The sequence below is a fragment of the Harpegnathos saltator genome, unplaced genomic scaffold (assembly GCF_003227715.2).
Source record: "Harpegnathos saltator strain DR-91 unplaced genomic scaffold, Hsal_v8.6 scaffold235, whole genome shotgun sequence".
Lineage (NCBI taxonomy): Eukaryota > Metazoa > Arthropoda > Insecta > Hymenoptera > Formicidae > Harpegnathos > Harpegnathos saltator.
Genome location: NW_020230023.1, coordinates 348256 through 363222, shown reverse-complemented (window position 1 = coordinate 363222; position 14967 = coordinate 348256). Strand labels below are relative to the sequence as shown.

The 14967-nt window shown below is 40.9% G+C and overlaps 2 protein-coding genes across 4 annotated transcripts in view; both read right to left on the bottom strand.

The window, feature by feature from the left end:
- Oatp74D (Organic anion transporting polypeptide 74D) overlaps nt 1–10884 on the bottom strand; it is a 156645-nt gene extending 145761 nt beyond the window's left edge. Inside the window, exons 1-2 of one of the 3 annotated variants that reach the window (XM_025298698.1) lie at nt 10441–10884; nt 9403–10314 (exon numbers count right to left, since the gene is read on the bottom strand). The gene's annotated coding sequence lies outside the window, so the exon portion shown is untranslated. Of the gene's footprint in view, nt 1–9402 lie in introns of all 3 variants that reach the window. The other 2 variants (XM_025298696.1, XM_025298697.1) reach the window with 2 other exon arrangements.
- Nucleotides 10885–12820: 1936 nt separating this feature from the next.
- Nucleotides 12821–14081, bottom strand: Sf3b6 (splicing factor 3B subunit 6). Its single transcript, XM_011154491.3, has 3 exons — nt 13928–14081; nt 13683–13801; nt 12821–13597 (listed from the first exon to the last, which is right to left on the bottom strand). The coding sequence occupies exons 1-3, from the start codon at nt 13958–13960 to the stop codon at nt 13372–13374; spliced, it is 378 nt and encodes a 125-aa protein (XP_011152793.1). The 5' UTR covers nt 13961–14081; the 3' UTR covers nt 12821–13371.
- Between the last annotated feature and the right edge of the window lie 886 nt (nt 14082–14967).

Genomic DNA, 14967 nt, shown 5'->3' with positions numbered 1-14967 from the left:
CCAATAGAAACAATGTGTCGAGTATTATATTCTACAAATCATCTTTCGAAACGCTTAGTAAAATGCATTTTTTGGAGATAAAAGTATTGTTATGTCCGCGCCACGGGGTTTCAAATCTCGGTCGAGTCAGCTGTTTTCTGGAAAATCGATACCGGTCCTTCAAAATGAAGAACAATCTCCTTGATTACGTCTCAATAATAATTGGAGAGACGCACGTGAGCCATCGCCGCGAGCTGACATGTGACGAAACTGAGACCGCGAGCTTTTACTAAAATTGTAATCACGCTGTAAATATGAGCTTAATAAATGTCAAATTATTTTATAAACGTGTGTACTTATTTCCCGAACGCGAATGAGCGCGAGCGAGCGCAACAATATCATTAGTTTGGAATATTAGTTAGAAAAACTAATGCCGTATGTAAAGTAAATCTTGAGAGATCCCTACAGAGAAAGAAGTCCTACAATAGACATAGTCCTAGACTGCGCGTTCTCCCCAATTTCAAGGGTGAAAATAAACCTCAGGTAGAAAATAATGCAATCTGTTTTCTCTGCGCATTCTCTCACACACTTTCGATGGAAAGAGAATGGCGCAGGCATTAGTTAACTTGTCAGATAATGCAACCTATCCCTTCCTCTTCTATCTCTATTCTTCAAATATGCAGTACAGTGGTCTGTTCTTTTTAGCTGCACTGCGGAACTAATGCAATAAGTTAGAATGAGACAACTATATTTTTTCTCACTTTAACTTATTGCACCAGTTCAGTAGTGCAGCTAAAAAGAACAGACCACAGGTATACTGTCCCATGAGTTCTGCAATAACAAAAACCCTATGCTATACAGAGAATTTCAGTGATGAATGGAAGCTAACATTCACTTTTCCGAAGAATTTCCGAAGTTTCCGAAGAAAATAACTCTAAAAGTAGCCAATCAGGAGGCTTATAAGTCTCTTTTGTCGTCAGCCTTTAGCGATGGTGGAAAGAGAAGTCAGAACCTAGAGCCTAGTCTGAATCTGACCAGCCAGATAGAAACAACGTGTCGAGTGGAAAAAGTGGAAAAAGAGAAATCTGAACAAATTATTAGTAAATATATTAAATAAATCGCTGACGTCTAATAAATAAATAAACGATTTTTGATAATTTTCTGCTTATTTTTCGTGCTTCTTATTTGCGTATTTGCGAACAGAAGTTAAAGTTTTATTGTGAAAAAAGTGAAGGGATACGCGGAGAGTGGAAGACACGTGGACGAGTGGAAAGCACATGTGAAGGTATTGTACAGAATGTCCGGTAATTAGCTGCCAACCCAAAGTGTGAAGGTAGATTGGGTTAAGACAAACATAAAAGTCCCATACCATTTTGCGAGATTCGAAATAATTATCGAGTTATTAATTAGAGAAATTTGACGAATGAGCGCGCGCTGAGATGGGTGATTCGAAAAGCGTCGCAACCCAGTCAACGTGGCCCAGTCGTAAGTTAACCTAGCAACTGTTGGCGGTATGCAATAAGACGTAGATGCAGCGAGATAAAACAATGAATAACAGCGCGTTGTCCTTCCTCTCGCCGCGCACCGGCAACAGATTCTGGATCAACTGGACCGTGCTGCGGCCTAACCAGCTGCACCTTTTCTCCAATCATCTACATCGGCGCGCTCCCACTCCTCAGATTTATGTCATTAATAACTCGATAATTATTTCGAATCTCGCAAAATGGTATGGGACTTTTATGTTTGTCTTAACCCAATCTACCTTTACACTTCGGCTTGGCAGCTAATTATTGGATACCCTATATACAATCAGTTAAAAATTAAATTTAAAAATTGATATATATATATATATATATATCACCTACAAAAACATTTGGTGATTTTAAATCAGGCGATTTGGGAAGCTACAATCTAAGGAAGTACTATCAAGGATTACATACAACATATTGATCTTCCGTACAAAATTTGGTTGATATGAACAATTTTTATAAAAAAACACACGCACGCGCGCGCGCACACATAAAAGGTGTAAATCCGACCGAGCAACCTCTACGTGGTACATCTTGGGTAACGCTAATGCCGGCGGTACTATGAGTTTCAAGCCTTATAGCTCGAAAAGTACTTGATGAAAAAATGTTTATTTATAGTGTTTTGGAAAGCTCTCGAGATAAGCTACTAGAATATGTAAAAATATATAGGGTGTTCCATTTAAGAAATTCAAAATGACCATCACGTAACCTTCGTGTAACTCTTCAAGGTCAAACTAATGGCACCACTTTATGTCCCCCTAGAAACCATACAACTTTTGTCTGAAACATTTTTCCGATTTTTCATTATTTTCGCAAATATTTGCCTGGAGAAATTAAAATGAAACACTCTGTATATACTTATCGACTTTCGGAAATTTCAAAATTATTAAATTAACAAAAGTTAGGGCACTATTACAGAAATATATTCCTGATAGTAAATAAAGTAAAAAAGTCTAATACTATTTTTTCTTTCGACGAATAGTTAACGAGATATCGTAAGTTAAATGTTGAACAAGTTACCAAGTTTTCCTTAAGTATCTGAGAAAATATTAAGCAAATAAAAAAATGTTTCAGACAAAAGTTGTTCAAATTAACTAGTAGAAAAAAAGCAGCGTAATAAAAAATTTGATATTTAAAAAAATTTTTTATCAATTCATTAAAATTTTAAAAAATTAAGTTGACCTTCAGCAGACCTTGAAAATGACCTCCAAATAAAAAACTGATAATGCTATTCTCTTTCCCCTTCAAAATCATGGAACACATGTTTTAGCTTTTTTTAATATCCTTCATAGTTTTCGAGATCTTTCACCTGTTACGTTTAAAATTTAGTATCCTGTACATATATATGATTATATATACATAATATGTATATATATATAATTATAGAGTTATATATATATATTATTAAATGTTTAAATTTATTTTTTAACTGATTAACTAATTTTTAATTGATTGACTAGTTATTGCCCAATCTGCTCAATCAATCATGTTGTTTATTATATTATATTTCTTATAATTATAACTTTATATATTTATTCATCATTATTATAACATTATTTTTAGTGTATACAAATATGAAAAGTAGAAAATATCAAGTACATTGGGCAGAAATTGACCACATTCGTTTATTATATTATGTTGATTACGCGCGCGAATATGTCAATTATATTATTTATTACATATATCATTATTTTCGACAGGACATAGATATGGAACATAGAAGAACAGGAGTGAGTAGAAATCTTCGGCTTCAAGAAGAAGAGCTTGACTGTAATCGATTTTTTCATCCGCACATTTGTCACGTGTGCAAATCAACGGATTATGCCAAGTTGAAAATTTGTAAATGTGACATGATTTCTTACTGTTCCGAAGAGCACAGAGCACAAGACTTTGAGAACCATTTCGACATATGCAAAGTAATAACTAGGACTATAGACCAAGATTCACTTACTCGTTGTTCACCCGTAAATGAATGGCTCGAAAACCAGAGATATCTTATGTCATTAGTTCAACATCGACTGTCGCGTGAACTGAGCCCGCACGAAGTGGATATGTTTTTATATGCTACAAGATGTATAAAATGTTGCAAGCAGGATATTTCGAGATACTGCAGATTCTGTATGACTGTTAGCGTGTGTTCAGATCATGAGGATTGTGACGAGTATCAGCGTCACCTTTCTAACGAGTGTAAAGCAATAGCAAATAGTCTCGTCTTGGATACGTTGTTTCTTGGAGAAGAAACATTCAAACCAATACAGATCAAGTTCTCTACGTTCCCAAACAAATACAGGAATTATGATGACATGTACACGTTTTGTAACATGTATTACCGAAAACGAAAGAGAGATAATTCCCATTATCTTGAGAAATACGTTTTTAGCGATTACGTATCAGATCCGTTAACGTTTCACAATGCCTTGAAATCTGCAAATCTATTCCATGTAGCGAATATAACGGGTACCTACGTTATTCATGTTATTGGCGCAAACTTGGTAAACAGACGCAATTTTCCAGCTTGGGAGCTTCTTTTACATCTTTTGAATAAAAATACGAAATTAATAATAACAATGATAAGCCCAGAATTGAAAGATGAAACTTTTGAACACAAAGACACTTGTAATCGTTGCAAAACAAAGAATAAGAAGCTTATGCTTGAGTCAGTTCCTATGTATTATCATTTTTACATGTTTAACACTAATTATAGACCACCAAATGTCATCATAGGATTCAACACAGGATTAACAGATGTGTTATATAGGAGATCAATAAGAATGATACGAACTCAGAAATGTCCTTTAATTTTAACTTCCAAATCGATAAGTAAAATGCAAGATAATATAAATGAGATGAAAAGAATCCTACGTACATCTATAACACCTAGTCTTGAAATCTATAACAACTTCAAATCTCTTAGACCATACAGGGATTATGAGACCGGTACCATATTTGTACGAAATTCATATTTAATTACGTATAAAAATTTGAACACCCCAAACACATTGACCCAAGCAAGAAATAATTAATGCCTAACGGTTGCGATATTAATTCTGTTATTACATATGATTATTGCAGTACAATTATTGTTATTATTAAGAAATATATATCTTGTATCTATTTCATATTACTTATTTATTTATATTATAATGATAATATATATATTATATAAAAATGTAATATATTTAATTTATATATTATATATATTTATATGATATAAATTGTTGTAATATAATAAAATTATAATAGAACTCATTTTATGTTTATCATAAAATAAACATACAAGATATATTAAATATTATATTAATATGACGATATTAACATTATTTTAAACAAACGTTTTATATTGTAAGAACATTTAAAATGAATTCTACGAGCGGTAGTCCATATTAATTAAACGTAAAAACTTTCAGTTACAACACCCGGGAAGAGACTTCGTCGGTCTCTAATTTGATTAGCTTGAACCATTACCTAGCCAATTTAGTTAATTCTATTTTATCCTTTTCTCACATACTCACAGGCGCACAACAACTGTATTATATAATATTTTAGGCTGATATTTTTTAATGGTTACACTGTATAATGTATTGGCGATTGATATTAATAAAATGTATAATTAATAAGCAATTGCAACATGTTTGTTGATCAAGAGTGTATTACCCGTCATCGTATTTAAAACAGTTGAGCAAATCTCTTCCAATTTTCCTGTTTCATATAATTATCTCAATGTATGACGAAATATATGCACGGCTGGCCTCGCAGCCTGCGCGCCGCTTGTGCATGTAGATTTGAGTCGCGAGACAACATCGTGTCTCTTGATACGTAAAACACAATCGTAAAACGATTAATTGGGATCATCGATTAATACTGTCACCGCGGACACGACTCTAAGGCGTGGGTAGTCTCGACAAGAATTCCGACCTTTGGCGAGCTTCGATTTCCACCGAAGAGACTCCAGAACAAAGTCCCCCGGACGCGGATCCGCGTGTCTCGTCCGAGAAACCTCGCTCCGGTCGTCGTCGCTTCCTTCTGCGTCTATTTTCGTTATACGCGCGTTTGTACGCTGCTAGAGGAAGTCGTCGCGCGCGGTGCACGTGGTATTCCGTCCACCGCCGTTTCCGTCTTTCTGCCTGCCCGGTCGCGCCGCGCATTCGCCACCGCGATCCATTCGGCACGTTTATTTCTGCTTACTTCGCCAACGTCTCTCGGCGGGTCGCGGTCGGCCTGTCTGACCTCCACCGTCATCATCATCATCATCACCATGATGACGACGATGACGACGATGACGACGACGACAATGACGACGACATGAATCGTTAACGAAGTCGATTATCTCGCTAACGTTATTTCATCATCGGATCGAAAGAGCGACGCGCGCACGGTAAATCGTCTTCATGGCCGCCGTCTTTAATCCTCACACGCACGGCTTAGATCGCGCTTAGAACGCGCATCGCAGCCCTCGATGTGCGCGGCGAGTACTCAGGCGAGCCGAGCGTACCAAGGCCAACTTCGTCGCGGCACTTCGTCGCGAGAGAGTACGAACACGAGCAAACCTGGACCAGAATGAAGCCGCGCATTAGCGCGCGCGCGTGAGAGAGGGGGGAGGGAGAAAGAGAGACAGAAGCGGCGCAGAATGCTGGCGGCGTGGCGTCGTGTTTATCCAGACGGCGAACAAACACGCTCACCTGAGTACCCAGCGCACCGGGAAGCACCTGCCCGATTCCGCACTGCCCCGCGCAGAGAGTACCGCGGAATACCCCCGGATGTAGCCCGACCAAAGTTTCCCGATCAACTGCGAGATTCGGCCGAGGGCGAGAACACCAAGCGCTTTCTTCTCTGGCTCCCCTCGTGGAAACTCGCAATTTCCCGATTACTTGTACCCGCTTACGACTGAAACATTTTTCTCTTCTTTTGCGTCTTCAATTGTTTCATCCGCGATCCCGCGAACGCACCGATCTGCCTTTCGGAGAGCCTCCGGAAAATTCGGGTATATCGACGGGTACTCGGGACGACGTCAGGACGAAAATGTCGCGCGACTTTGAGAAATTATTGAAAATCGATTGGTCAAACAGATAATATGGTAAATATATAGAAAGGGGTACATCTCACCGGTTTCTTTCATTTTGAAATATGTTATAAAGGATGAAATTCTGAGTGACTTTTCCTGATACAATTATACGGGGGTCGCTTATAGTTTCCGAGATATTTGACTTTAAAGTTTTGGAATTTTGATGTTAAATTCCAGATATCATAGTTGACGTTATTTACAGTACAATCCAAATGATTAATCCAAACATAGTGTATACATAGAAATACAGGAAATAGTACATATAAGCGGGAGAGGGGCTCCGTCTTTCTTTATATATTGTTGGGCGATGTTGAAAAGATCTCCTTAAAAGCCACAACACCTAATTATATGCAGATATTATAATAATTGAAGTTGAGCCAAGTGATAGATCTTAAGAGAACTTTTTTCAACAATGTCCAAACATATATAAAGATACAATAAGTTAGGTTAGGTTAGGATTTGTTTGGGGAGGGGGTGCGGGGGAGGGGCGAAGCCCCTCCCACGCTTATATATACTGTTTCCTATATTTAAAGTGAATGAAAACTACTTGTCTACTTCAAATATACTTTAACATACAATTATAAAACTTTAAAGTCAAATATCTCAGAAACTATAAACGACCCCCATATAATTGTATCAGGAAAAGTCACTCAGAATTTCATCCTTTATAATATATTTCAAAATGAAAAAAATCGGTGAAGTGTACCCTTTTCTATATATTTACCGATAATATAAAGTCAACCAGCGAGTATAAATTGTTAATTAAAGAAGATAATTACTATCATTGACGGTGTGTCGTCAGCGAAAAAACATCGCGCGAAAACACTCGCCATGAAAAATTACTGTATTTTAGGAGAAATAATTCTAAAATTGTATAGTCTGCTATATTTGTTCAGTTGCTAATAGAAAATTAGTTTGTACACATCATTAGGGATATCTTATCTATTATATCAGGAAAATCCTTTATGATCCAACTTTCCGAGAGGCAAATAATTCAGCATTCTATTTTCAAGTTCGTTTCTAAAATGTCTAAGACGTCAGGCATAAACACGAAGTATTTTTCATCGATATGAGTGATAATACGGAAATTTTGTAAAAAGGTTTTCCTCAATTTTCTTGTTACATATCTGAGTCTATTTTTTCATGTCAGACATAAAACGTGACGGAGCAAGATGGACTGATAAATGGATAACTGTTATTCCGGAATGTTCGACTCGTTGTTTTCAGAGAGAGAGAGCTCGCGTGTTCGGAAAAAGAATAGGTTAATATTATCCTGGAGGATATAATAAAAGCTACGTTTTATCGTCGATGTTTACAACGTCGATAAATACACCAGCGGATATCTGTACGCGAATCGCACTAATACCGTAAGAATTGTCCGTATTAATACCGTATATCTTGATCGACGTTGGAACACGCATCATACCGATGTTTTTACGATGCCAAACAATTCATATAAACGACCCCCCTCCCCTTCCTCCTTGCCCGACACACACACACACATTGATCTCGGTTAAGCACAAGCAAACCGATGGTTTTACAGCTGCAATTAATAACACCTCGACTCGCGATTCCCCAAATATAAAGAGCGAACTTTACGACGGGAAATGCTAGGTAATTTTCACAATTATTTAAGTGATACTATCTAGTGATCGACGAGGAGACTCGGTAACGAGTGTGACGGGTTTATTCATACGTGGAGGATAATCAAGCGACAATACCCCGGCTTCTAACTGCATTCCTTCTAGCTGCAGTTACCTCAACTAACGATCACCTGCCCGACATCAGTTAACCGACACGAGAACCGATTGCCAGACGTACGTCGATAACTGATCACGAGATACCTTGATCGCGATTTTTTTTTTTCTAACGTGAGGCAGCATTAAATAATATTATTCTGCGTGTGTCGCAAATTCGCACACAATACGAGGTATTTTATACAATATAATAAAATATTACACACAGACGCACGCATATATATATATATATATATTAGAGATGTGCGAACTATTCGAATTCGAATCGAATCGAATCGAATCTAATGCAATTCGATTCGATTCGAATCTGAATCCCTATAATTCGAATCCGAATAATTCGAATAGGAATCAAATACATTATCGTTTGCATGCATCAGGTACAAAACGGGCCATCTGGGCTTGTATGTCTGAACCCTTAACTTGTAATTAACTTAACTTATAATTAATAACTTAAATATAAATTACTTTAAATATTTAAATATATATTTTACTTTAAAATGATACTACAATATTTCCTTTCATATTAAAATCTTCCATCATTATTTACATATTTAATAGTCATGTTAAATTTTTTAATGATTCGATTCGATTTTATTCGATTCGATTCGAATTCGAATTTAAAAAATGAGATTCGATTCGATTCAATTCGACATAAAAATTCTTGATTCACACATCTCTAATATATAATATATATATATATATATATATACATATATATGCATGTATTGAATACATGTATAGCATACACGACAAAATACAGACATAAATAAAAAGTCGAATGAACAAAAAACGCCTCTGAAGCGAAACATCGCGTCGGCGAATTCGAATGAAGCGACACGAATGAACAAGTTCATAAAGTCCGTTGGCGCCAAGATGGCGCCAAGATGTAGGCGCCCACGGAATGGACGGTGTATCGCGAGATAAATCGCGAGGGACACACAATGCAGCCCGTTCGCAGCTATGCCGTCGGTGAACTGCGATTTCGCGAACGGTTCGACGAATTCGCGAGGACGAACGAACTTGTTCACATGACATGCACACACACACACATACACACACACACACACATAAATACCTTGACACGAACCGACGAGTGGACGAGGAGCGACGGGCCGTTGCGACATGCTGAGCGACGTCGCATCTCCCCAGCGTCGGCCGTTGCTTCATTCACACTGCTGCCTCTGCCAACCGCACGACGTCCACGACGACGGGCGCGACGGGGCCGGGGACGACGACGAGGAGGACGACGCGGACGTGGTGCAGCCCACTGCGATTCGCGCTCGACGGGATTTCACGGCGGCCGACGCGACGCACATAGCCGCGCGCGCGTTCGAACTGAAGTCAGCGCGCGTTCACGTGATCCCGCGGCCGCGCGATTCGCCAATAAAACCGCGCGGCAGCGCTGGAATCGGCCGCGCGCGCTGTGTTACCCGCTCGCCACCTTGCGCCCCCCCGTGAACCGCGGCGGCAGCTGCGGCTGTGGTGGCGGCGGCGGCAGCGGCGACGACGACGACGACGATGACGACGAGCGTGGCGGCGACGTTTGAATCGCGCTAGTCGATGCTCGGCCGAAGGGAGCCCCGATGCTTACACCGCGTGTTTCCAAGCGACGCGCCGCCAGGCCCCCGCGCGCATGACACTTGCGCGCGCGTAACGCGAATCGTTACGTCGTAATCGCGAATATGTACGCGCGTTATGATCGCGAAACAGAGATACAGCGGGAAACAGAAACCGCTGAGCCGACGGACCGAAGCGAGGACTAGCGAGGCTCGCGAACGTCGATAAGGTCTCTGCGCGAACTGCGCGAACGTGGAGGAAAATCGCTCAGAGCTCGCTAGCCGATTCGCGCTCGACTTCGGGAGAGCGATCGGGCGAACGAGAATGATGAGAATGTTCGTTGACAATTTGCTCGGATGCGACGCGTCGAACAGACGGGCAGGGCAACGCGAGCGCTTGGTACGCAGCAGGTCGAAATAGAAACATGCAACTGCACGTCATTCATAGAAACATTTATTTACGAGAGAGAGAGAGAGAGAGAGAGAGAGAGAGAGAAGGGGAGGGAGAGAGGGAGAGACAAGAGTAACTCGCACGCCACTGTGAAATCGGCGATTACCGGGTCGCGCCGGCGAGCGCGCTCCGTCGCGACACGCTCTAGTGACTTTGTAGAGCGCAACGTGAGTCCGTCCGCGAGCAACGCGTCGGTGTCCTTGAACGTGCCGCATTTCTCGTTCTCCAATGTCCCGGGTATCGACGCGCCCGTACCGTCCGCACGATAACGCCCCGAGCGCGGTTTAAAGCTCGCGACCCCCCGCGACGGCCGCATTATCTGCCGGCAGCCGTGTGACAACCCAACCGAGCGCCCCGCGCTGTGCGACAGTAGTCATCGTCGCCGGGCGGCTGCCCGGCCCGTTGCCCGTGACGATCTAGTGACTTTCGGCGCGACGTGGTAAGCGGCCTGTGGCGATGATCAGCAACAGCAGCAGCAGCGGCAGGCCGACGGCGACGGTGACGGCGAGCAGGTCGCGCGACAGGCACGAGCGACGCTCCGGATCGACCAGCACCAGGAGGCCGTGCAGGCTCTCGCGAGCGAGGCGACGCGCGCTGCGCAGGGCGGCGACGAACGAGTCGCCGGCGACGCGGCCGTCGTTGCCGCAGCAGTCGTACGACATGTGACGGCTGCCGCGAGTCGCTGACGTTCACAGGACGCGAATTGCGCCGCGCTGCTGCTGACCCGAGCCGAGCCGACCCGACCCGCCGGGCTCCGGACGTCGGCGAGGGGGCGAGGACGACGTGCAGCGCGCGCGGAGGTGGTGGAGGAGACGGCGGCGGAGACACGCTCGCGAGACGTCTCGCGAGCGAACGAACGAGCGCGAGCGAGAGAGCGAGTGAATGGACGTGCGAGCGAGCGAGCGAGCGAGCGACGCTCGACAGTGAACGCCAAGCGGGTTTTCGCTTTCGACTGAAATCGAATGGGCTAGACCGCCCGCCTGGCCGCGAGGCCGCGTGTGGGTGCGTCGGTGGGCGCACGCGTGCGTGCGTGCGTGCACGCACACACACACACACGCGCGCGTCTCGCGCGACACACCGCTGCGCCGCGGCCGCGCCGCGGCCCTGCCTGCGATTGATATCGCGCGAGCGCGATGACGCGCGGAGCTCTTCTCCTACGGAGCGGGTCAGACAGCGAAAAAGGATGAATTATCCTCAGCAATTTCGCTCGCGTATCGCGCGCGGACAAGCGTTATCGGTGTCGAATGCGTGAGCCGTTTTCGGAAATTTCGAGGGTTACGTTGATCCGCCTCTTCCGCTTATCGATTTAATTAGATTAGACAATCGTTAGATGAATGTCGCGCGATATAAGAAGCGATATGAGACGTTTTTTTTTCTGTTCTTTTTCTTTTTCCTGCTTTTGATGTCGCTGGTAGTTTACAGCGTTCGAAAGAGGAAAGAGAGGGAAGAAAGAAACGTGGCCGATATGCAATGGTATACGCGAACTCGACTTACAAAACGCGGATGTGCACGTGAGACCGCGTGTAGAGATTAAGTTACGCACGTGTCACTTATCAATGACAGGTGCGGCGTGAATGTGTATCGACAAAGATCACGTGTGTCGCCGTAATCGCGGTGTCTCCTATGAGTAAATGAGAAAGCGTAAGGGGAGAACTTGGAGGAAGCTCGAGTCGGAAAATTAAATTCGAGAAATCGCAAAGGGAAAATTAACGTTTGCCGGAAAATGAAAAATTAATAATTACAAGCATGCGGAGAGTCGGAATTTTGCAATTTGCACAAGGAATTATGTTCCAAGTCGAGATCCAAATAAATCGTCTAATAACTATCTATTACAAAATTCGACGCGCCTATGGATGGAAAAAGCATGTAAATTGCTACTTTTGCACATTTGACATTTAGTAACTCTCGTTAGCATGACAGAAACATTCCTCGGTAAAGATGCGCGCCACCTTTTTCTCATTGAGAACACCTCATCGCAATGCGAAATTTTGTGAGTTTGCGAATTTAAGAGCGAAAAGACTTAAAGCCGATAACCACCGTCGTCGACTATGAAATAATTAATTATAAAATGTTAGTTGTGTGATTAGCAGGGAAAGCAAAAATATCAATTGAGATCAACAGATGTAACGTCGCTGAAATTTTTTTCAGAAACCGCTCTACCGCTTAACTGTACGACACCTGCACGCGAACGGTGTGAGAGGCGCTTTAGACAACACTATAGCTATCATCCCGAGCCCGTGGAAGCGAAGGAATGCCACTCCGCGACCAACTGTGAAAGTGGTATTAATTACAGCCTTTTAATGCGTCGACATTTTTTCGTCCTGCTTTTTTTGTTTCTTTACAGGAGGGGAACACGAAGCAATCGTGTCCCGCGCGAAAATACGCTCGACGTTGGATTTAACATTGACCGGTGTGTTAAATCGAACTCGAAATCAGTAAATCCTAACACCGAGCCGAAGGTCGAACTAATAAAATAAAGCGTAAAGTGTGCGTTATCGTTTTAATTTCGTCGGATGAGAAGTGATATCCGCCTAACTATACAAGATCTCAGCTAATATGGAATAAAAAGCAAATAGAAAATATGTCCTGAGATTGTTAAAACTATGTACAGTTGTGTTTATTTGTCGTGTGATCTTTCATTGTATTATTTAAAGATAGAAATAACATAATACTAGTAATAACTTAGAAATAACTACTATCGATATTACTAGTAATAATTTAATACTAATAGTACTTGTATATTTGGTCTCAATACAGCTTGAATATTTCTCAGCACAATTTGAAATGACTGATGTCCAATAGAACTTATTTTTAAAAAATATATAAATCCTCCTAATGGACATCAGTTGCATTCTGATCTGAATTGAAGAAAGTGTACAAACCATATTGAAATCAGATGCACTACTTTTAACCTATCTCATTTATCTCATTTTTTCTTATATGTAAAATGTAAATTATCTATATGTATAAATGTGTTATATATCTTAATAAATATATCCTTTATATCTCATATTTTATCTTACAAATAGCTAAATGATTATTTTTTCTCATCGTTCAGGTTAAACTTTGTCTTCAGTTTGTCCAGATCCTCCATCTTTTTATCAACATCAATCCTCTTAAATGCCTTATTACTTTGATAGTACAAAACTACCAAATACCGATTACATACATTGAAACCACTCAAGTGATCACATGCATTCTTTGCATCAAATATATCCTCGTACACGACAAATGCTGTGCCTCTTGTTTCAGCTGTATTACCCCTGGAATGATAACCAAATTTGTGGAATAAATCTGCTATGGAAAATTTATTTTATTCAACTGTATTGACTACAATATATTACATACACCCTAATTTGCCTGATAGCTCCATACTTGCCAAATATATCATACATTTCTTCAGCTGTAATTTTGTATGGCAAATTTCTGATATATAATACCCTATTTACTTCCGGTGGCAGCCTCACCTTCAAAAGAAAGATCCAATTTATGTGAGAAATCAACAAATATAGATCAAATGGTTAGGTTAAGTAAGGTTAGGACATATTAATTTTGGCTCATAACTTAATAGTGCAATATTTTTCTACACTCACATTGGCACGGCGTTGCAACATTGCCATCGTCATCTTGACCAAAGAATGTTTTTACTGACTGTTTTGTAAAAAAAAAGAAAAAACCTTAAAATTCTCTCTTCTTCGACACAACACACTCTAGTACTGGTTCTCGCTAGTATATGGCGCTTACACTCAGGGTCTGTTCTTTTTAACTGCACTACTGAACTGGTGCAATAGGTAAAGCCAACGGCATATGGTGCTTGTTTTGTGTTGAATCTAGCAAGATCTGGCAAGATCTAGCAACATCTGGTAATATATGCACCAATTAGAACTTAGTATTTCTAATATGTAATTGGACTTCACTAAATACAGCACGAGAACAAATATCGTGTGCCATAAGCTTTAAGGCCATTGCACGTACAAAAGTTTTAGTTGTAACCGTAAGTCCGTAAGCAAATTGACCAATCACAATTCGTATATTTCGAGATGCTGGATTGTGATTGGTCAATTTGTTTACGGTCTTACGGTTACGACTAAAATTTTTTTACGTGCAATGGCCTTTAAGGTCATTCTACAATACGTGTCGTAAGTTGTAAGCCGTAAGAACTGACCAATTATAGCCGATTATTTTTGTAATAATCGACTGTGATTCGCCAATTCTTACGGCTTACAACTTATGACACGTATTGTAGAATGACCTTTAGATAGATAGAGTGAGAAATAGTTATTTCACTCTAACTTATTGCACCAGTTCAGCAGCGTAGCTAAAAAGAACAAACCATCAGACTGTGTTCTGATATTTACTGTCAGTACTGAAAATATATAGTTTGCATCATATATACTATAGATTCTCAGTGCTGGCTCAATGTATATCGAAACATAGCTTCAAGGCCCTTATTTTCGAAAATTTGTGAAAAATAAATACATTTCACCAATGGGGCGATTTAATTGGCTGAGAATCGTGATGCCTAATGATATTCATGAAAAATCGCATACGATATTTAGACAGATTTTCTTTTTAAAGTAGTACTATTCAGTGGGTCAGACTTATTTTTATTTTATATTGAAAAATATATAAA

Bases quoted from the DNA above. Each gene is read 5' to 3' on its own strand.
- Sf3b6 (XM_011154491.3), bottom strand. From the start codon at position 13,960: ATGACGATGGCAATGTTGCAACGCCGTGCCAAT. The intron at 13,802-13,927 runs GTGAGTGTAGAA...TTTCTTTTGAAG, and splicing joins TGTTGCAACGCCGTGCCAAT to GTGAGGCTGCCACCGGAAGT. The intron at 13,598-13,682 runs GTATGTAATATA...TTATCATTCCAG, and splicing joins GCTATCAGGCAAATTAGGGT to GGGTAATACAGCTGAAACAA.